Here is a 22023-nt window from a genome sequence, read left to right on the forward strand (position 1 = left end):
GTCTTTATGTGAATACTTAGATATTTATGTAAAATATAATTTAAATATAAAAAATTATTACTTTAAAAGGATAACGTAATATTTATATAAATTTGTCCACCACTCTAAATCAAATATTTATTAAAAAATTATATTTATAAATTGTACATAAATACTAATTGAATATATATTTATTGCTTTTCTTTAATTTGATTTTTCAAATTTGTTACTGTTTACACTTTACATGCATTGAAAAAGACAAAGTTCAGATAGTGAATAATAAAAAAAAAAACTTATGCAAATATTTGAGAGTCTCAAGATGGGAGAGTCAATACCCTAATAGCCCTGATTTAAAAAAATCGAATGTGAACACATGACATGGCATGGGGCATCTCTCTCAATTTATTTATCGTATAAAATAAGGTTGACGCGCTTAATACTAATTCTTTTCTTGACAATGCATGGATTCCACTATTTGCCAAAGCCATGGCACATGCATTCACTCCCCTTCTCATTCTTCATCTTCAACTCAATTCTCCTATTTACTCATCAAACGACCGCGTATGTTCCTAGAATGAATCCTAGCCTTGTCCTTTTGTGTTTTGTTTTTCTTTGTTGGACTTTGGTTTGTGTCTAAATTAAAATTCAATAATATGAACCGTCCAATCTTAATTACATATAGGGTAACATGTATTATATAAAACCACGTCCTCCTTGAATAAACAGTTACTCCTTCATCATCAGTCTTGTACACTTGTTTGGTTGGTGATAGATTTCGGTTTTGGGACTTGGAGGTTATGGTTTCTCTTTCTCTCTCACTCTCGTTCTCTCTTTTCCATATGCTCCTTCCTTCTAACCATCACCACTACCCACAGAGGTACTAAAAACTCAATTGTGCAATGCCTCTAGTGCTCAGATTCTCAACAAATCTCCTCTCTAGTCTTCACTCAGGTGATTTAACTTTTACAGTTTACTCTTAGCTTTTATAATTTTGTAACGACTCGTAGTTATTATTTTATGCACAAAGACTATTGAGAAATGGTTATGCTCTTTTGGAACTTAAATTGTGTTTTGCTTGGCCTTTTGCAATTCACCTTCTAAAATAGGTTAGGTCCTGTGGTTGTTACAATTTTCGAGTTCCTAAGTGATGATAAAGCAGCCAACACCATCCTTGTGTTCCTTCACATGTGGATGGACTTATGATGTGTTCCTCAGTTTTAGTGGCATAGATACTCGCCATAGTTTCACGGACAATCTCTACAATTCTCTTAAACAAAGGGGAATCCATGCTTTCATTGACGATGAAGGGCTTAGAAGAGGGGAGGAAATTACACCAACTCTTCTCAAAGCCATCCGAGAATCTAGGATCGGCATCATTGTTTTCTCCAAGAGCTATGCATCCTCAACATATTGTTTGGATGAACTTGTTGAGATCCTTGAGTGCTTAAAGGTTGAAGGTCGATTGGTTTGGCCGGTTTTTTATGATGTGGATCCGTCACAAGTTCGGTATCAGACTGGGACTTATGCAGAAGCTTTGGCAAAGCATAAAGAAAGGTTTCAAGATGACAAGGGCAAGGTGCAAAAATGGAGGAAGGCTTTGCACGAAGCAGCTAATCTATCAGGATGGCATTTCCAACACGGGTACATCATACCATCCTTGTGTGTGTGTGTTAGAAAGGAAAGGAAAATAAAACATATGAATCCGGTTGAAGGAAACTACTGAATTGAGGGATTAAATTTTATGTGGTTAATAATTTGATCAAAGTGAATATACTAGACATGAGCACAATTCTTTAATTTCAATTCACATGTACTTTATTTCTATGATGGGCAGGTCTGAATCAGAATATAAGTTTATTAAAAAGATTGTTGATGAGGCCTCTAAGAAGATCAATCGCACTCCTTTACATGTTGCTGATAACCCAGTTGGGCTAGAGTCTTCAGTGCTAGAAGTGATGTCTCTCCTAGGATCTGGGTCCGAGGTCAGCATGGTTGGTATTTATGGTATTGGAGGAATAGGTAAGACCACAGTTGCTCGTGCTGCATATAACATGATTGCTGATCAATTTGAAGGTTTGTGTTTTCTTGCTGACATTAGAGAAAAAGCCATTAGCAAGCATCGTCTTGTACAACTCCAAGAAACACTACTTTCTGATATACTTGGGGAGAAGGATATCAAAGTTGGAGATGTCAGTAGAGGAATTCCGATCATAGAAAGGAGGCTTCGAAAAAAGAAGGTCCTTTTGATTTTGGATGATGTTGACAAATTGGTGCAGTTACAGGTACTTGCTGGAGGATACTGTTGGTTTGGCTCTGGCAGCAAGATTATAATCACAACAAGAGACAAAAAGTTGCTAGCTACTCATGGGGTTGTAAAATTGCATGAGGTTAAACAGTTAAATGATGAAAAAGCTTTTGAATTGTTTAGTTGGCATGCCTTTAAAAGAAACAAATTTGACCCAAGTTATGTGGATATTTTAAACCGTGCAGTTTTTTATGCATGTGGCCTTCCATTGGCTTTGGAAGTGATAGGTTCTCACTTATTTGGGAAAAGTTTAGATGAATGTAATTCTGCATTAGATAAATATGAAAGAATTCCTCATAGAGGGATCCATGATATACTTAAAGTGAGTTATGATGGTTTGGAAGAAGATGAAAAGGGAATTTTCCTTGACATTGCTTGCTTTTTCAATACTTGTAATATGCGGTTTGTCAAACAAATGCTACATGCTCGTGGTTTTCATGCAGAAGATGGTATTAGAGTGTTGTCTGACAAATCTCTCATAAAGATTGATGAGTCTGGTTGTGTGAAAATGCATGACTTAATTCAGCACATGGGCAGGGAAATTGTAAGGCAAGAATCAAAATTAAAGCCTAGAAAACGCAGTAGATTGTGGCTTGATGAGGATATTGTTCGTGTTTTGGAAGAAAATAAGGTATGATAACTTAAAACTTCATGCTATTTCTTCTCTTTTCAATTCCTTTATTCACAAAATTTGACCAATATTCTTAATTTCTGAATTCTTAGCACACTTAATTTTCAAAGTTTGATGAAATTTGTTAGCAAAGCATTAAAATCTAGAATTTGTAAATTTATCCAAACTTTTATGGTTAAATTACACTTTGCCTTCTAAAGGGAACTGATAAAATTGAAGCCATTATGCTCAATGTCCGTGACAAGAAAGAAGTGCAGTGGAGTGGAAAAGCCTTCAAGAAAATGAAAAACCTCAAAATTCTGGTTATTATTGGGCAAGCAATCTTTTCTTCAATCCCCCAACATCTGCCAAATAGTTTGAGAGTGCTGGAATGGAGTTCTTATCCATCACCATCTTTACCACCTGATTTCAATCCTAAAGAACTTGAGATACTCAACATGCCTCAGAGTTGCCTAGAATTCTTCCAACCACTCAAGGCATGTATCAGTTTCAAAGATTTTAGTTTCAATGTGAATTTCATCTTACTAATTAGCGTAATCTGTTGTTATTTGTTGCAGAGGTTTGAATCCTTGATTTCAGTTAATTTTGAAGATTGCAAGTTCCTAACTGAATTACATAGCCTCTGTGAAGTACCATTCCTAAGACATCTTTCTCTTGATAACTGCACCAATTTAATTAAAGTTCATGATTCTGTTGGGTTTCTTGACAATCTCCTCTTCTTGAGTGCTATAGGATGCACTCAGCTTGAAATTCTAGTACCCTGCATCAAGCTGGAATCTCTCGAGTTTCTAGATCTCACGGAGTGCTTTCGTCTTAAAAGCTTCCCAGAAGTAGTGGGAAAGATGGATAAAATAAAAGATGTTTATTTAGACAAGACTGGGATAACCAAATTGCCACATTCAATTGGAAATCTTGTTGGGCTTGAACGATTGTACCTGAGGCAATGCACACAGCTTTATCAACTACCAATTAGTATCCATATATTGCCTAATGTTGAAGTGATAACAGATTATGGTAAGAGGGGATTTCAATTATTTGAAGGATACCATGAAGACAAAGAAAAGGTGAGTTCAGAAAAATCTCCAAGTGCCATGGTTGACTATAATGAAGGTTCGTTTATTTACCTTGATTTGTGTTTTCCATACATAAGCTTCCATAATGTGATCGAAGTATGTAGTCCCAATCCACTTGAGTGTCATAATTTTGGTTTCTTGTTTAAACTGCTTCAAGCTGGGAGCTTGAATTGGTACAAGCCAGGAAGCAGGACATCATCAATGCAATTCTGGTTCCGGAAGAAATTCCCCAAGATAGCTCTATGTTTTAGTGTAGAAGCCTACATTAATAGAGCCAGTTGGGTGTTGGATTTTGAGTTTACTTTACTCATCAATGGCACTAAGCAATTCAGTTCTTCATGTAACTACATAACTTGTAAGTGGAATCCAATTCTTTGGTGTGATCTACAATGCAAAGAGGAGGGGGTATTTTCTAAGCATGAATGGAATGAAGTTGAGATTTTATGTGACGTCAAATACCCGATACCATGTGGCGAGAGGGTTATGGTCACAGCAAGGAACAAAATTGGAAGTCTAAACTGGTCCCTAATTTATGTCTATGAGGAGGGAAACAATATGGAGGATGTTGAATTCAAAAGTTCCATGCTCAGTTTTCCATTCTTTGGTGTAAAACCTATGTCCTCCTTACCTGGTTGCTTGTATTATCAAGTTGTATAATTTGACTTTTATAGTTGCGGTCTAAGACATTTTGCATTCAGAAATCATTTTATGTTCAATTAATTCAGTACAAAAAAATTAATGCAATTTCTTTCTTTTTTTTAAATGGCTGTTATAACTGTCGTTTCTTTTACATGAATGGCGTTTCCAAAAACTCTATAATTCACTGTCATTCAGTATGAAATGATGGTTTATCATGAGCCACCATTTTAATTATCATTTTATAGGTTGTATAAAATGACGGCCTTAAAAGAAGCAAGACATAAATATAACACATCCACTGGGATCGGCCAAGTGGTAAATGTTTACGTAGTATGTATAAAGAATTAGGTTTAGTCCTCATTGCTGTTATTGTATACTAAAATGTTTATAAATATAACAACTTAAAAATTAAAATTGTAAAATGAAATCATTTGTTCAATAATTAAAGGTACTTACAATGTAATAAGTAGTACGAGTACTCCAACAACTTCAAAATTACAGAAGTCAAGTTTGATAAATAATTCCGAAACAATTCATTAGCCACTAGCTAAATGTGATTGTTTTCCCCTTATGATCTTCTTGTGTTAATAGGTGATGAAGCTTCACTTTTTACATCTGATGCATGCAAGAAATAATAATTAATCATTATATTAATTAAAGAGTATTTGAATGATAATTTTTAACTCTTTTTTTATCCGTAATTTTTCTTAACTCATTATACTAAACAAAAGCACTCTGAATTCATTATATATGCTAAACAAAATTCCTTACCGAGTTTTCAAGTCAGAGAAGTATCAACACTTAGGCATGCAACAGATCAATTTAATTCATTAGCAGTTTCACATTAGAAAATCAATGAAAACCAGAAACTGAATTTGAACAAAAGAAGACAAATTTTGTAAAAAGGAAGATTCAAATATCACAAATTCATAATTATCTAATAAACTGAATCAAGGTGATTAAGTTCTCCCTGGGTTCAAAGAGATATAATTAAATGTACAGAATATGCTTCCCTTGAGTGCATGCTTTTAATTTTAATTTTGTAGCAAGCCAACTCAATATATGCAGCCATGTTTGCTTTTTCTATTTTAAGGTGAAATGTTAAAGAAGTGCAACAAGCATGGCCTAGAATAGATTCAAGCCAACTCAATATATGCGGCTATGTTTGCTTTTTCTTTGTTAATAATATCAGTCTTAAGTTTAAATCTTACAGATAAAATTAAAATAATTAGAATGAAAGACTCTATTAAAGATAGTCTATTAGGTTTTCCGATAAAAATTAATGATCAACAAAATTTGATAAATACTCTATATCAATATCATGGAAACAAAAAAAATTCAAGTCATGAATTCATAGTCCCTAAGATTTATAGTAATTTTAGAAACAATGATATATACTTTCTTGTTCTAGCGGGACAAGTTAACGTGTAGAGGTTTATGTATCACAATATTTAACAATATAAAAGGCATACAAACCGGTCAAGTTTATTTAATTAACAGTAAACTTGTAAACGACAGATAAAGATTAATGAGAATCTGGATCATAAGGTAGGCAATAGGCGTGTTGATGTAATAAAGAATAAACAAATTAGTCAAGTTTGAAAAGCGGATAGGATTGCTACTTAATCTGACTTCTAGTTTTCAACTATTCAGCTCAGAAGAGGAAGCATGTTCCTGTTGCTGTCTTCACCAGAAGCAAATTCCCTATTGTCATTTTAAACTTCTTGTTTATTTCCAATAAGAACCATGCAAATTTTAAAAATGAAAAAGAAAAATGTAGGAAAAAGGTTTTGATTGTTGTTGCCTTTCCGAGAATACTTTGAAATAACAAGACTTCAATTGCGTGACATTTTATTATTGGTGGAAGATCATCACTATTTGAGAAACCAATTAAAGAAGCAATTAATTCACGCAATAAAGTGTAAAATATAATAGTTTATATGAAAATGAAAGTAAAGATTATCACATTATTTGTTTGGATTGCATGTGTACAAGCCAAAAAAAAAAACTCATTTTTTGTTTCAACTAACTGACTCGACTAATTAAGGAGCTAAATAAAATACAAATACAGTACTAACCCCTTTTGATCGAGTGATTATATTAGGCAGGGATTTTGTTTGTTAGTTGTAGTTTCTCAAGCTAATCTAAAAAAACACTTAAAGTGAAATTCATATCAGTTTACCGAAAAGTTTGAAAGAAATTAAAGCATACATGTAAATAGAAGTTGGTATAAACCTTCTAGCTTGTACCTGTTTTCTATTCATACCCATGTAATTGAAATGATAGATAAATGAATTAGACTACTGAATGACAGAAAATATATTTGAAATTGAAGTCTATATATAACAACTTGTATTTTTAATTCCTGTAATCTTCCTCGTTACTTATTTTGGTTTCTCTCGTGTGAATATATCATTAATAGCATGCATGTTTTACATCCCTGCAAGTAATGAGGAAGATTAAGGAATTAAAAATATAAGTTGTTATATTTAAACCTGTTATGTTTCATAATGCTGAATTTAGAAATATGTTTCTGCTGTTTCTTGATACTACAAATGTCTAAAAGAACATAACCTCATGCACCTATTCACCCTGCCAGTTCTGCTGCCCCCCCTTCTGTTTGATGAATGGCCCAACCCAAACGTCCACCATTCCTTATAGAGTAATTCCATCTACATGACAGCTTCTTAACCTTCCTTCAATGTACCTGACATCAATTTCCACGCCCCTCTTCTATATATGCTGCAACAAATTTGATATATTGTTGATTGCTTCTCATCAGTCATTGTCGTAGTGCACTAATCATCACAACCTTTACACATTTTACTTAACACTCCAGTACCCCGCACATATACATCATCCAAACTCCCCAATAAGTGACACAACAAATCTATCAAACATCCAGTGATAAAATCTCATACGTGGTATATAAAAATTACCTTCCAATGTTTGTTATTTTGCCCCCACCAACCATATGAAAATTTATTATCTGCATAATCGATACACTCTCACACCATATTCACATTGTCCTTAACCCCCAACATCTTTATATTGCAGTAACACTCAAACATGCCAAGAGATTTGCTAACCAAATAGAATAGCAAAACCCCTTTTTCCTTGATCTCAGCCAACTCCAAGCCAAAACCTTCGCAGAATCTACTACCTGTTCAGCAACCATCTCTTTATCCTTGAAGGTATAATAATTAAACACATACCAAATCAAAGTTTATTTAAAAAAATATCGGCAAAGAAAGAATTTTACTAAAAACAGGTACAGGAGGTACAACACAGGAAACAGACTACAGAATTAATGCTAAGTTACAAAGTGGAAAGAACACCCCTCATGATCCATTTCCCAACATAACTTAGCCTTAACCTTACAAAAACCAAAAACAGATTAGATCAGTAACCTTCTAACACCATGAAATTCCAATATTCCTTTCCAAAACTGCACTGGTGATGCATGGCCTAAATCTCGTGTTGTTAGAGATCATATGTTGCAAATCAAGTGTTGCCTTTGCAATGGCTAGTGAAAAAGAGGCACTTATAGACTGGGCATATCGTTGTTATAGCCAAGGGAAGGTAGCTAAATTGGTAGATCGAAAATGATGAGGAGGCAAAGAATGACGTAAAGAGAGTGGAAAAGTATGTGATGGTAGCAATTTGGTGCATTCAAGAAGATCCGTCGTTGAGACCCTCCATGAAGAAGGCTACCCAAATGCTTGAGGGCGTGACAACAGTTTCTACGCCACCTCACTCTTCCATATTCAGTTCATCATCGTTTGAAACTTCATTTACTTTGTAACTAAAATGTTGATCATAGTTCTTGGTTGTATATATTTTATTTGTATGCTTATGATGCGTGTGTTGCATCATGTTTGGTTGAGTCTACTAAGTTGGAGATGCTAAACAATTAGAAAATTATCGGTACCTAGTCAGATTAAACTATAATCAATTCCTTTACGTACAATCATTCATATAAGAGAAAGAATATACTGCAATCCTCAAGAATATACTACAATTAGAAAATTTATTTCACGATGTATTATTTCATCTAGTGCAGACCATAACATATATCAAGCAACCAACTACATTAGCATAGGGAAACTTTGGCATACGTTTCACCTTTTCATCTGTCTTTAGACATTGATCTACAAAAAGCTTGAAGTGGTTTGGAAGTGGAATATGCACTGACTTAGCACTGGTCATGCCAAACCTGTCCAACACCTTATCAACATAGCCCTACTATGAGAGCCACAATGGACCTCTTGTTGTGAATCTCCATTTCAAGAATATTCTTGGCAGGATCCAAGTCATTCATGTCACAGTCCTTCATTTCAAAACCCTTGCCTAACATGCATTTCAACTCATTCACATCATGCAAATGGTTACTAGCAATCAATCATCCATATAAAGTACATAGCAAAAAAATAAAAGAGACATTATCAAGGCTTCTCACATAAATACGACAACCATACTCAAATTGTTTATAGTCAATCCAAAGCATGTAGGAATCTAACTACTTATACCACTACCTTGGACATTATCTCAATCCATCCAAAGACCTCTTCAACTTACAAACCTGTTAGTCCAATCCACTTTTACTAAACCCCTATGGTTATTTGTTCGTTGGTCGACAAGTGTACCGATTCGCTCAAGTAGTATAAAACGGTAAGACCGAGTATCATATCCTTAGGGAATTTGTTTCACTCAGACATTGTACATTCAGTATGCAAACATTTGTATGGATTAAAAACAAGGTAAATATCAAGTTGGATTCTGTACTAAAATTTATTTGAACATAAATTAAATATCAAAATTATGAAGGTGAAAACTATTAAGTAAAAAGCGTTGGGTCATTCTGTTGAATTTCCCTTGATGTTTAATACGTATTTTTCTCTATTTAACATTATCCTAGTGTTGTTATACTGAGAAATTACTCAAACCAAGATCCCTCTAGTGAATGAGCCTAACTCTCTTTAAATTTCGTCCTTGATCCCTCAACAAACTTAGTTTAAAAGAGTTGCATTAAGCCTACAACATAATATGGACTAGATCACTGCACTCCATTCTTAGACATACAGATTTCTAACTTGCTCTACCAAGTTCTAAGTCTTTAAAGCATTTTCCAATGCTAAAAATCCTAACTATACATACAAATGGATGATCAAGCCACAAGCATGTAAAATAAGCATAGATAGAAACAATGAACACATAAAAATAACATTAAATAGATAGTAAGAGTGTTACATCAAGCTTTTTTCAGTAGAACTTCCTAACAAAAAGGCTTAGCCTTTCATTACAAGCAATGCAATCTCACAATACAAGGAAGGAATAGTTTCGAGTGAAAGAAAATGGCAAAAGTTGGTTGAAGATGTCTCCTACAACCTCTAAACCCTAAACTTCACTCCTTCTAACCTAAGCTCCCTCTGCTGCTCTCTTTCTGTCTTCTGTTCTTCAAAAAATGTGCTCTTCAAACTCCCGCTAACCTTAGTGTTATAAAGGCTCTTGGACTTTTTAGCTTCCGAAGGCTCGCTTAGCGAGACAGTCTTGCTAAGCGAGAGTAAGTGAATTTTGGCTTAGCGAGACTGGGCGCACTAAGCGCGAGAAGAGACAATATCCTCGTTGGGCGGCCTGGATGTGCGCTAGGCGAACACATCTTTGACTGATCCTCTTCTAGGGTTTCCCAATCCGCTAAGCGAGTTGTATGCCTTGCTAAGCAGATGTCACTCGCTGAGCGGATCTGCCTTGCTGAACGAGTCATTAGCGACTTAAACCTTTTCTTCTTTGGCCTAAAACTGAGTTGGATTCAACATTAATTCACAGAATGAGAGTATCTACTCTATAAAATCACACTAAACATAAAAATATGTATAATTCCTACAAAAAGAACCATAAATTGGAGATAAGGCGTTATTTCCTTGCAAATATTCAACATAAAACTAACTCATGAATAACGACTAACATTATTCCATGTAAATCTGCTCCTCTAAATCACCATGAAGAAAAGTTGTCTTCACATTCATCTATTGCAAGTGCATATTTGAGCTAACTACCAAGGCTATCGCTACCCTAATAGTAGTATGCCTCGTGATTGAAAAGAAAATCTAATCATTATGTTGTGACTACCCCTTCGCTACTAGGCGATCCTTGATTTTCTCGCTTATTTTTTAATAAAGGAAGTTTCCTCTTGTACACTCATTTGCACCCTATGACTCTCTTGCCTGAAAGAAGTTGATAACTGCTAATTATGAGTGTATTTTGGGGTTAAATTATGAGTGTATTTTGGGGTTAAATTATATTTGTAATTTTTCTCTCCTATTTCTTCTTTTTTGTGCAAATAATTGTTATTTTAATATCATTTAAGTTTTTGCGTAGAAAACATTAAAAGTTGATGAATTTATGATGCTTAATGAGTAAAATAAAGTCCAAAAGAGCAAAATTAGAAATCTGAAGAGGCATGCTTAGCTCATCCAGGCTCTCAGCGTGAGGCATAGACTTAGTGGGAACAATAAGCTTAGCGCCAATAGGACTAATTAAGGAAAGAAGGCTAAATCAGGAAAGAGTCACGCTTAGCGCGACAAGCACGCTCAGCGTGAAGGTTGCGTGAAAACTAAGTTGGTCTGCACAAAGAAGGAGGAGAGAGAAGAAGAAAAAAAATACACAAAAAATTCAAGAGAATACAATTCCTTATAGAAGACAAATGTTAGAAAAAGTAAGTATTGAGAGTCATTCATTTTCTCTATTCCCTTTCTCTGAATTCCCCCTTACTAAATATTCTCCTCTTGTAATTGTAACGTATCTCATGACAATGAGAGGATAAATACTCCTTTGTTAGGAATTTGGCAACCAACTACTTTTGATATAATTTTCTCTTCCTGTCTATTTGATAATATTATTTTTTGCATTATCCTTTCTTGTGCTTAACATTATTGATTGTGGCTTGATCACCCATTTGCATGGTAAGTTTTAGGGGTAGTATTGAAAAATATTATTTTCTAAAAGAACTGAGAAAAGGTATATAATTAAAGTCATCACTAGAAATAGATTGATTTTGTTTAGCCTGTTATATATCTCTATTCTAAATGTAATTTACTATTTTATATTTTCAAAGGGGCTTGAGAGAGAAGATAGATAAGTTAGGCTCTTTCACTAGAGGGATTTAGGTTAGAGCATATTAGTAGATGCATGTGTAAATTGGAATAATTATAAATATGAAAAAATCATTAATATTATATCAAGAGTAGCTCTGATAGGCTAAATTCTCAACATTCTCATCTTCTGAATTGACTTCTACAGTAAAAATGGTTTTTCTTATCTTTGTGTTTTAGTAAATTAATTTAAATTTGTTTAATTTTTTCTCATGTTTATTTTAATTCTCTCTCAATTTAAATTATTGTTTTTCTCATACCCTTTTCAAATCAATTTTCTTTAACTTATTTTATTAATCAAATATTTATTTACCTAAGTACATACAAAGTTCATGTGGATTCGACACTTGGACTTCCGTTTTAACTTTACTACTTGGGATAAATTGATGCACTTGCTAATTCATCAACAGAAGCTCAACTAACTCCCATGCGTGATTCTTATGCAGAAACTCCATCTCCTCCACCATAGAACCCATCAATCTTTCTCCCGGGTGTTCATAGCCCCTTGAAAGGTAGATGGATCCCAAAACTAGTGAGCAGTGCAAAAGAAACAAAGTCTTCAAACCCATATCGGACAACATGAAATTTGAATAGTGTGAGCAGTTGCTAGGCGCGCAGCTTCATGGCACTTAGGCATGTTGAACCATTTTCTCCTATTATTTTCCTTGGGAATGAATGTCACTTGACAACCCTTTTAAATATTCAAATTTATCCTTTAAATCATTTACAACTTTTCTTTATTTCATTATTTATAGTTTTCCCCTTTAATTTTAGTCGTTTACCAATTCCTTTATCACAATTACTATTAGCGGTAGTCTAATATAGAAACATCATTCACACAACTATTAGGAAAACTCTTTAGAATAAATTGAGAATTTAATCAAGAGATAGAATTGTTAGAAAATGAGAGATGAGAAACTAGTTTATGATAAAATCATACATGAAATTTCATGTTAAATAATCAATAATATAAAAGTAAGACCAAAGCACAAGCATACCCATATCCATGAATGATTATTATTTGAGGAAGAAATAATTGGACTCTATGATCTTCTGAGTCTTATTCACTATTAGGAAACTCTTTAGAATAAATTGGGAATCTAATTGAGAGACAAAATTGTTGGAAAATGGGAGATGAGAATATGATAAACATCATACATGAACTTTTATATTAAATAATCAAGAATATGAAAGTAAGACTAAAGCAAAAAACATTAATTCCCATATCCATGAATGATTATTTGAGGAAGAAATAATTGGATTCTATGATCTTCCAAGTCTTTATTCACAATTCCTCTTGATCTTCTCTAGTGATGAGATGTTAGAAAAAAAGACAGTTGCATATGACTTAGGGATCACAATCCTTTTATAATAGTCAACAAGTACCCTTCATGAAGAGTTATCTTTTCAACCTTATACTCTTTCATGAAGAGTTATAATTATTAAATATTTCTTACGTCTATTTCATCCATCATAAGAATATAAATAATTGACGGCAATAGTTTTACTGAGCCTGGATACAACTCATTGCAAATAAAACACCTTGTGCTATTTTTATTGCTGGTAAAAGCAATATTAATTGCCATTAGAAATCATTTTTGCTGTAGTGACACCAAATGAGTTGTTATATATCCCAAAAAATTGTATACTTATAAGATCACTTTATTAGGGACAGAAAATCTTATAGATAACATATAATACATGACTTAGTGTTGTATGTAGACTCATATAAAAATATCAAACAAGAATTCCTTTCTTAACTCAATCACTTAAAAAAGAATCAGTCATTGGTGCTCAGCCATTCCCAAGTTTTCCAATCGCAAATTTCACTCCAACAAGATAAAATAAGATCACCCATGAAAACAAGAAATTTTTCAGTAGAACAAGCTAAGTTAAGCTGATAAAACAATTAGCAGCCGGACAGCAATTATTATTGCTTATTTATTTTAGGCATTTGACCACTCGCTTTCAAATTGTTCCACATTCAGTCGACCTTGGTTTTATATATATATAGACTAATTCATGGAAGAATTTTTCTAAGAAAAATTGGGAGTTGATAGAAAAAGGTCAGAACATGTAATGGATTTTAATGGTTAGGTGATCTTTCTTCAAAATGCTATGCAATCTGGCGGAGATGGTATAGCGTGTCTTAGGTGATTCACAAGGATGTGTCTAAGGTGATTCACAAGGATGTGGATAATTAGGAAAAGTTTTCTTTTTTCTTTCTTGGTAGTGTATGAGAACAAAGAGAAAGAGCAAAACAACAAAATATGATACAATCGAGGGATCAGAATGCCGAAGGCATCTACTTGTAATTAATATAGATAATAAGAAAAAGTTTCAATTCGTCATTAATTAAAGTAATTTTTCGTTAATCCACAATGTAACTGCCATTGCTACTGTATTTACTATTTAAGCTAGACTTGGTCGAACATTATAGATTTATGCAAAGAAATTGTCGTGTAATTACTATAAAATAATGTTTGATGAATTAAAATGTTGTTAGAGAACACCAACATGGCCTCTTCAACTTTTCTTCATTCCTATTCTCTGCTTCTTCTAATTATTCTCCCCTTTCTCCCATCTGTGTTTAGTGCTACTTCTTCAAACTGCAGTGCTAATAGTATACACTTAAATTCCACTCTGGTCACCAATCACACATGGAATTCACCCTCTGGCCTCTTTGCCTTTGGTTTTCAAAATGTTTTATCCAACAAGGAATTCATGTCCGTGCTTGCAGTTTGGTTTCCCAAAGACCCCCACCGAACCATAGTATGGTATGCAAAATACAAACAAACTTCAGATCTTGGTACGATGCACGCTGTTTCCAGTATGCAAAAAAGTCTTGCTTTTCCTTCAGATTCCACAGTGAAGCTAACAAACAAAGGAATTGTATTGTATGACCAAAATGGCCAAGAGATGTGGCACCGTCCAAAAAACAACAGCATTGCCTTAGTAAGATGTGCTTCTATGTTAGACAGTGGAAATTTTGTGCTTCTGGATGAAACTGGCAAACACGTTTGGGAGAGCTTTGAAGAGCCCACAGATACCTTTTTGCCTGGTCAGATTCTGGCTAAGCCTAAAAGCTTCAGAGCCCGTCATTCTAACACAAGTTTTTATGATGGGAGTTTCGAACTCGCTTGGCAGAGCGATTACAATTTCGTTCTTTACTATTCACCACAATCAAGCGTTACACGTGAAGCTTACTGGGCCACTCAAACTAACAGCTATGATGAATCTCTGCTCGTCTTCAATGAGTCTGGACACATGTACATAAAAAGAAGTAACACGGGTAAAGTGATCCGTGAAGTCTTATATGGTGGATCAGAAGAGTTCTTGTACATGGCTAGAATTGATCCTGATGGGCTTTTCAGACTATATCGACACCGCAAAGGTGAGAACCTATGAAGCACCAATATTTTCATTTGCCTTACGTATAAGTATCAGATATGTATGTGATGCCGATACTCATGGTTACTTCACTGATATGTATCAATGACATACGAACATGAGATATAAAAACATGTTTTTAGTAATGTGCAAGAAGTATGTTCTTAATCTGGATTCTTAGAACTTTAATTGTATGTTCACTAGATATTTAGATTTGTATCTTACATGTATTGTATCTTATATATTTTTAGAATAACTGTATTACCATATATCTGATACATGTATCCTATCTATGCATCATAGATGATGACACAATTGCTGATAGCTGCAGTTCGGGATGGTGGAGTGTGGTGGATCGATATCCGAAAGATATTTGCCTTTCCATCACGATGCAAACTGGGAATGCTATCTGCGGTTATAACAGCTACTGCATTACCATCAACGGGAATCCTAGTTGTGAGTGCCCGGATATTTTTTCTTCTTTCGATCATGACAATAATCTCAAAACTTGTAGACCAGATTTTCCACTGCCCAGCTGCAACAAAGACGGGTGGGAGCAGAATAAGGATCTTGTAGATTTCAAAGAGTATCAAAATTTGGACTGGCCTCTCTCTGATTATGACAAGCTGGTTGGAACTGCAATGGACAAAGATATGTGTAGACAAAAGTGCCTAGAAGATTGCTTTTGTGCTGTGGCCATATATGGTGAGGGACAATGTTGGAAGAAGAAGTATCCTTTGAGCAATGGAAGGAAGCACCCTAATGTTACTAGAATAGCTCTTGTCAAGATACCTAAAACAGGTTTAAACAAGGATGGGACTGGGAGTCTTGGGAATGGGAGAGAACAGTCTACAATTGTTCTTGTCATATCAATACTCCTTGGAAGCTCAGTGTTCCTCAATGTCATTCTATTAGTTGCTTTGTTTGCTGCCTTTTACATTTTCTACCACAAGAAGCTTTTGAATAGTCCAAACTTGTCAGCTGCCACAATAAGGTACTATACGTACAAGGAGCTTGAAGAAGCAACTACAGGGTTCAAACAAATGTTGGGTCGCGGTGCTTTTGGAACAGTCTATAAAGGGGTGTTGAAATCAGACACAAGCAGGTATGTTGCTGTGAAGAGGCTAGATAAGGTGGTGCAAGAAGGTGAGAAGGAGTTCAAAACAGAAGTTAGTGTGATTGGACAAACCCACCACAGAAACTTGGTTCGTTTACTTGGTTACTGTGATGAAGAGGAGCATCGTCTTCTGGTGTATGAGTACATGAACAATGGCTCCTTGGCTTGCTTTCTCTTTGGGATCTCAAGGCCTCATTGGAACCAAAGAGTGCAAATTGCTTTGGGGATTGCAAGAGGTCTCACATATTTGCATGAAGAATGCAGCACTCAGATCATTCATTGTGACATAAAACCTCAAAATATACTCTTAGACGAGTTGTTCACGCCTAGGATTGCTGATTTTGGGTTGGCTAAGTTGTTGCTGGCTGAACAATCTAAAGCTACTAAGACGGGTTTGAGAGGGACTGTTGGTTACTTTGCACCTGAGTGGTTTAGGAAAGCTTCAATCACAACCAAAGTAGATGTTTACAGCTTTGGAGTGGTGCTGTTAGAGATCATATGTTGCAAGTCAAGTGTTTCCTTTGCAATGGCTAGTGAAGAAGAGACACTTATAGATTGGGCGTATCGTTGTTATAGCCAAGGGAAGGTAGCTAAGTTGGTAGAAAATGATGAGGAGGCAAAGAAAGACATAAAGAGGGTGGAAAAGCATGTGATGGTAGCAATTTGGTGCATTCAAGAGGATCCTTCGCTGAGACCCTCCATGAAGAAAGTTACGCAAATGCTTGAGGGTGTGACAACAGTTTCTTTGCCACCTCGCCCTGCCATATTCAGTTCATCATCGTTTGAAACATCATTTACTTTGTAACTGCTTAGTGTTTTCTATGATCCTTTTTTATAATGTATATTGTAGTTATTTTATTTGTTGACGGTGGAAATTTGTTTCCAGTATTTTGATTCTTGACTGGATGAAGTTTCATGGTAACTCTAACCAACAAACATATTTTTTATGTGAGAAAGATCAATTTGGAACTCATGGAAAGTTTCTAGTCACTTGTAAATGGTTTATTTTAATTCCTTATGGTGTATATTTGGTATAGTTTAGGAAACAAAAGTTGTGTCTGGCCCTTCTTCGATTCATCTTATGTAAGTTGGCTTTGAACTTTCAAGAGACAGGAAAAGTATTGGATGTGGTGTTCTGTTAAAAGTGAAAGAAGATCAATGTAATCAGATAAGGTCCAAAGGTGTTTAGATGATATGCTACAATATTGCAGAAGCGGATATCACAGTACAGGGATATAACAGGCAGAATTTAAAGGAAAAAGACAGTATAAACTATAAAGTGCTGGTATGGTGGAATTTATTTTTTAAGTACTTATAAATCTAAATAAATATTAGACAAGTTTTAATCTTAGAAGGCATCAAAGTTTAACAAATTCAATTGTTATGGAGGAGTTAGCTTTAAAGTTTAGTTTAGAGACAGTTTTCTGTGTCTCGAATCATTTCAACTTGTGTCAAATGATTTCAAATGGTTTCATTTTATTTTGAGATGTGTTTTAGGCATATGGCAATATTCGTCACAGTTTAAATTCTTATTTTGGACTGCATTGACCTGTTTTGTCTAAGATAAAAAATCGAAATAGGGGAAAAGGGGATTAATCCTATGCTTCTGAGTTATGATAATTTCACATATACGTAGTATTACTATTAGACTTAAATAGATGCATAATTTGTTAGAATTAATGTTTCATGTGAAAGACATGTGACTTATGTAAGGACTAATAAATAAATAATTAATAATTAGAGACTAAATTTTAATTGGATTAAATAAGAGAAGTTTTTGAAAATAGTGATTATAAAATGGATTAATACCCATTAATGTGAAAGAAGGTTCAAAAAGATAGAAAAAATAGTCAAGGAAGCGAAACTCTTGTTTTTATCATCTCTTCTTTCAATACAATCAAAGTACACTAGAGAGAAGTTTCACTATAAAAAAAGGTACACATTGTTTATCTATTATTTGAGAAGATTATAGGTTTCAAAATCTTATTTATTTTTTATAATTGTTAATCTAGGAAACCCTGAAATTTTTACATAATTGTTTTAGTGAGTCTTTTATCCTTCCTGGTATGAAAAATATAGATTTCCATCTCATAAAGAAAACTTTAAGTGATGGCATTAATTTGTCAAGATTCTCACTTTAAATGAGAGAGTCCAAATGCTATGGTTAATAATGCCTTACTTAATTTGTTTTCCTTTTGCTGATGTAACTTTGGAGGTAAGTTAAAAATAAAAAATACCAGATTGTAACTTGTGTGTCTGTTGTGCCACTTCGATTCTGTGAGGTTCTTGGACATCATACATTCATTACAATTTTTTGTCACTTGAACACTGCACATGGTTGTTGTGAGCCTTTTTTTCCCGATCAAGAATGTGCTCAGAAGTGTTTTAGTGGCTTTTGTTTTGTAGAACAATGTCCGGCAACATTATAAATAAGCCACAAATAACCAATATTGTCAATTAACTTTTATTTACTTTTGAACTATTTTCATCTTTAAGCTCTTCAAAAACCAATGTTACCATTTAGTTTTAACTTTAGGAATATCTATACGCTTCTAACTTCAAGCATACTAAATATAGTATAGAGAAACTTTGTAAACTTATTCGTTAGCAAGCCAACCCACCAAAGTGGCTATAAATATAATAGGTAAGAACAATCACAACTCCTACAAGTTTCCTATTTATACCAATGGCAAAGATAAGATGAAATTTGCTGGAGGAAAGCAAATTACTGTGTGTGATTTTGGTTTTGACTAATTTCAAAGAAGAAATAATTTCTTTTTGTCATCTTCGAAAGAGAACATTTAAAAATATTTTTTTTCAAATTTAAGTGTTGTAAAATATGCTCTAAATCTTACATAAGAACAAATTATACAATGATTATATATTTTCAAATTTAAGTGGTGTAAAATATGATCTAAATTGACTATTTGCATAAATTTCAAACTTTAAGATCACACAACCATTAATGATCTAATATTTGTATTTGCAAACTAAAAAGATAGAGTCAATGAAGACTTAGTGTACCCCCTCAATTCCCTCTCCCTCAGTTGTTTCTTGGACAACTAATTCCTATACTTAGTCTCTTTATGCTTATACACTTGAGATTGCAAACCAATGTACCCCTTGAGTCCCTTTCGATTGAATTTCATCACTAAGCTCCCTTTGGTTGGAGCTGCCTTTACTCCATGCCCTCAGGTATCAACCAAGGAGCTCCTAATTGATAGTTTAGCATCCCATTTTTTGTGCTGCTTAGCTATTAAGCGACTTTAACCACTCACGATACATGCTCGAGGAGCTCGAAGCAATGGATAAAACCACACGATATACTCTTGCAAGAATATGGATAGGTCAGTTGTGATGCATTCCCATATAAGCCTTAATGCTTGACCTAGAAGGACAAATTACACTTACACTTGAATGATCTTGGGCTAGGTCTCCTTCCTTGGCATGACCTAGTTACAAGAATATTTTGACGCCTACCGTGGGACACGATGAAACACTTCTTGTCGCCCTTTGTTTCACCTTGTTTATCTAAATGACGATGCCTTCCAGAAACATGACAGGCACATCGAGAAATAGTGGAGGAGAGCCGGCCCCTGATGATCAAATAAGTGATGGCATGGATGGAGGATATGAGGAGGGAGATGGAGTTCATGCAGGATATAAAGAAGGAGAATGTGGAAGTTAGGAGAGAAAGCACAAAGGCAAGGAGGGTGGCGAATGAAGCCCTTTATGCCTAAAACGCGTTGTGACAATAGAACCTGGAAATGCAACAAAAGGCCAACCAAGCCCAAGCAACTCTCCAGGCTCAAGCGGAAAATCTCAGGCATTTGGAGGGGGAAGTCGCAGTGGAGTAGTCAAGGGATTTCAACCCTTCATGACGGCCATGTTGAACACGGAAGTGAACCTTTTGATCCCAAGGATACCACTATTCAACGGTTCATCAAACCCTAATCAACACCTAAAGAGTTTTTGTGTCTAGATGGTTATCATCGAAGGAACTAATCAAGTGAAGTGCAAGCTCTTTGTTGGAACCCTGACGATGTTTGTGTTGGATTAGTTTAGTGGATTTTCGGACAACTACATCGCACGCTTTGACCATTTTTCTTATGCTTTTGTTGCACAATTTGCGGCCAACAAGGAGAAAACACTACTGACGGTCAACCTTTTCGATGTACCTAAGCAGTCGGGGTAATCTTTAAAGGAGTTCCTAACGAGATTCAATGGGGTGGTCGTCTGAGTGACCAATCCGAATGAAAGGATGGTTATGACAACTTTTTGCAAGGGATTGCGACTAGGGCTATTCGATGAGTCACTAGTCCGTCAACAGCCAGACACTATGACAAACATTCACTCTCGAGCGCGTTCCTTTGTTTAGGATTGAGCACTAAGCCCTATTGAAAAGATTTCCTAAGACCTCGAGGGAACTGCTAAGAGACATAGGAGGAGGATGTAGAGGTCATGACCAGACAAGACACATACGAAGGAAGAAATCCTTGACCCAATACCCTTGACCATGCCACAAGAGCAAATGTTGAGGGAGGTTGCAATGAAGGAAAATAGGGAAGACACATTCTCGACCAAGTCAGCTAAAGGGGACCCACATGGAGACAAAGGAAATAATTTTGTTATCACTGATCCAGAAATGATGGGGCAAAGGAAAGGAATGAGGAATCACAAGACTAGCACCAAACTAAGGGACTATGTAAGTAATTGAGCTAGTATATAAAGAATAATTGATAGTATTGTTATTTTTATGCAAGTTGTGAGAATTATCTCGATTCTATTCTCTCTCTCATACTGTCTCATTCCCGGAATTTGCATCCGGAGAACTCAAGCTGAAAGTGAGTTTTAATTTCAATCAATATAGGTACTATTTTCCATCTCATCATTTTTGTTCATTACATAGGTGTACAATACAAACCTAATAATATATCCTGCGCAACCGAATAATAATTGGGCCCTGACCGAACTAAATGGTGTGAATTTCACAAGACTTACGAGCATGATTCTAAAAATGTTTTGCTTTGATTCACCAGATCAAATATCTCATTAAGAAGGGGCCTTTGGCATGTATGCTCCGCCTCCACCTCCGCTAACCAATAGAACTTCATCGGCACTGGCTCACCAACAGGGATCCCATTTGCTTATAATAAAGATGAGACATATACCTATTGGTGGAATGATAAAGGATATTGGGTACCTCTTATGAAGAAAATCACGAGTCTTTATAACAACACCTTTGTACACTTGCATACTTGGTACGGAGTTGACAAGATCAAATGTATAAGCATCTGTTCTTAAGTATCCAATTATGATGGAAGACCTTGTTGGATTCATGCTTGAGGATCGTCAATAGTTACAAATAATTCTATATCACAAAATTAGTTATTTATCATAATGTAAAATATAATTTATATACTTAAATTTTTTATTATTATTAATTTTAGTTACAATATATATTGATATATCTAATAGTATTATTTATTATAAATTTTAATTATATCAAATAAATATTTATATTGGACAAACTAAAATATTAATTCAAATTCTCTTATATCATATTTTTTTAATTATATATTTGTATTTCTTATAAAAAAATTAAAAATATTCAAAAGAGATAAAAATAAGATATATTCAATTTTTTCTATTAAAAAAATTTATTCATTTTTTCTAAGTTGTAACTAAAACTGAAAAATAATTGAATTTAAAATAAAATAAATAAATAAAAAGTAAAA

The 22023-nt window shown here is 34.5% G+C and overlaps 2 protein-coding genes across 4 annotated transcripts; both read left to right on the forward strand.

Annotated features, from left to right (window-relative positions):
- The first annotated feature begins 514 nt into the window (after window positions 1–514).
- LOC100802408 (disease resistance protein RUN1) lies at window positions 515–4692 on the forward strand. 3 transcript variants are annotated; one of them, XM_014765122.3, is made up of 5 exons: window positions 515–930; window positions 1086–1620; window positions 1814–2915; window positions 3161–3391; window positions 3473–4692. In XM_014765122.3, the coding sequence occupies exons 2-5, from the start codon at window positions 1127–1129 to the stop codon at window positions 4643–4645; spliced, it is 3000 nt and encodes a 999-aa protein (XP_014620608.1). In that variant the 5' UTR covers window positions 515–930; window positions 1086–1126; the 3' UTR covers window positions 4646–4692. The 3 variants fall into 3 exon arrangements, with proteins under 3 accessions (XP_014620608.1, XP_003539655.1, XP_014620607.1); XM_003539607.5 differs by having other exon boundaries at window positions 516–930; window positions 3116–3391; XM_014765121.3 differs by having other exon boundaries at window positions 516–930; window positions 1091–1620; window positions 3116–3391.
- Window positions 4693–14311: 9619 nt separating this feature from the next.
- LOC100802928 (G-type lectin S-receptor-like serine/threonine-protein kinase LECRK3) lies at window positions 14312–17151 on the forward strand. Its single transcript, XM_003539608.4, has 2 exons — window positions 14312–15172; window positions 15472–17151. The coding sequence occupies exons 1-2, from the start codon at window positions 14503–14505 to the stop codon at window positions 17088–17090; spliced, it is 2289 nt and encodes a 762-aa protein (XP_003539656.2). The 5' UTR covers window positions 14312–14502; the 3' UTR covers window positions 17091–17151.
- The last annotated feature ends 4872 nt before the right edge of the window (window positions 17152–22023 follow it).

The sequence above is a fragment of the Glycine max genome, chromosome 12 (assembly GCF_000004515.6).
Source record: "Glycine max cultivar Williams 82 chromosome 12, Glycine_max_v4.0, whole genome shotgun sequence".
In the NCBI taxonomy this organism is placed as follows: domain Eukaryota; kingdom Viridiplantae; phylum Streptophyta; class Magnoliopsida; order Fabales; family Fabaceae; genus Glycine; species Glycine max.

Excerpts from the sequence above, each read along its gene's own strand:
- LOC100802408 (XM_003539607.5), top strand. The coding sequence starts at position 1,127 with ATGATAAAGCAGCCAACACCATCCTTGTGTTCCTTCACATGTGGATGG. Across the intron at positions 2,916-3,115 it reads GTGTTTTGGAAGAAAATAAG|GGAACTGATAAAATTGAAGC; the intron begins GTATGATAACTT and ends TGCCTTCTAAAG. Across the intron at positions 3,392-3,472 it reads AATTCTTCCAACCACTCAAG|AGGTTTGAATCCTTGATTTC; the intron begins GCATGTATCAGT and ends TATTTGTTGCAG.
- LOC100802928 (XM_003539608.4), top strand. The coding sequence starts at position 14,503 with ATGTCCGTGCTTGCAGTTTGGTTTCCCAAAGACCCCCACCGAACCATA. Across the intron at positions 15,173-15,471 it reads ACTATATCGACACCGCAAAG|ATGATGACACAATTGCTGAT; the intron begins GTGAGAACCTAT and ends TATGCATCATAG.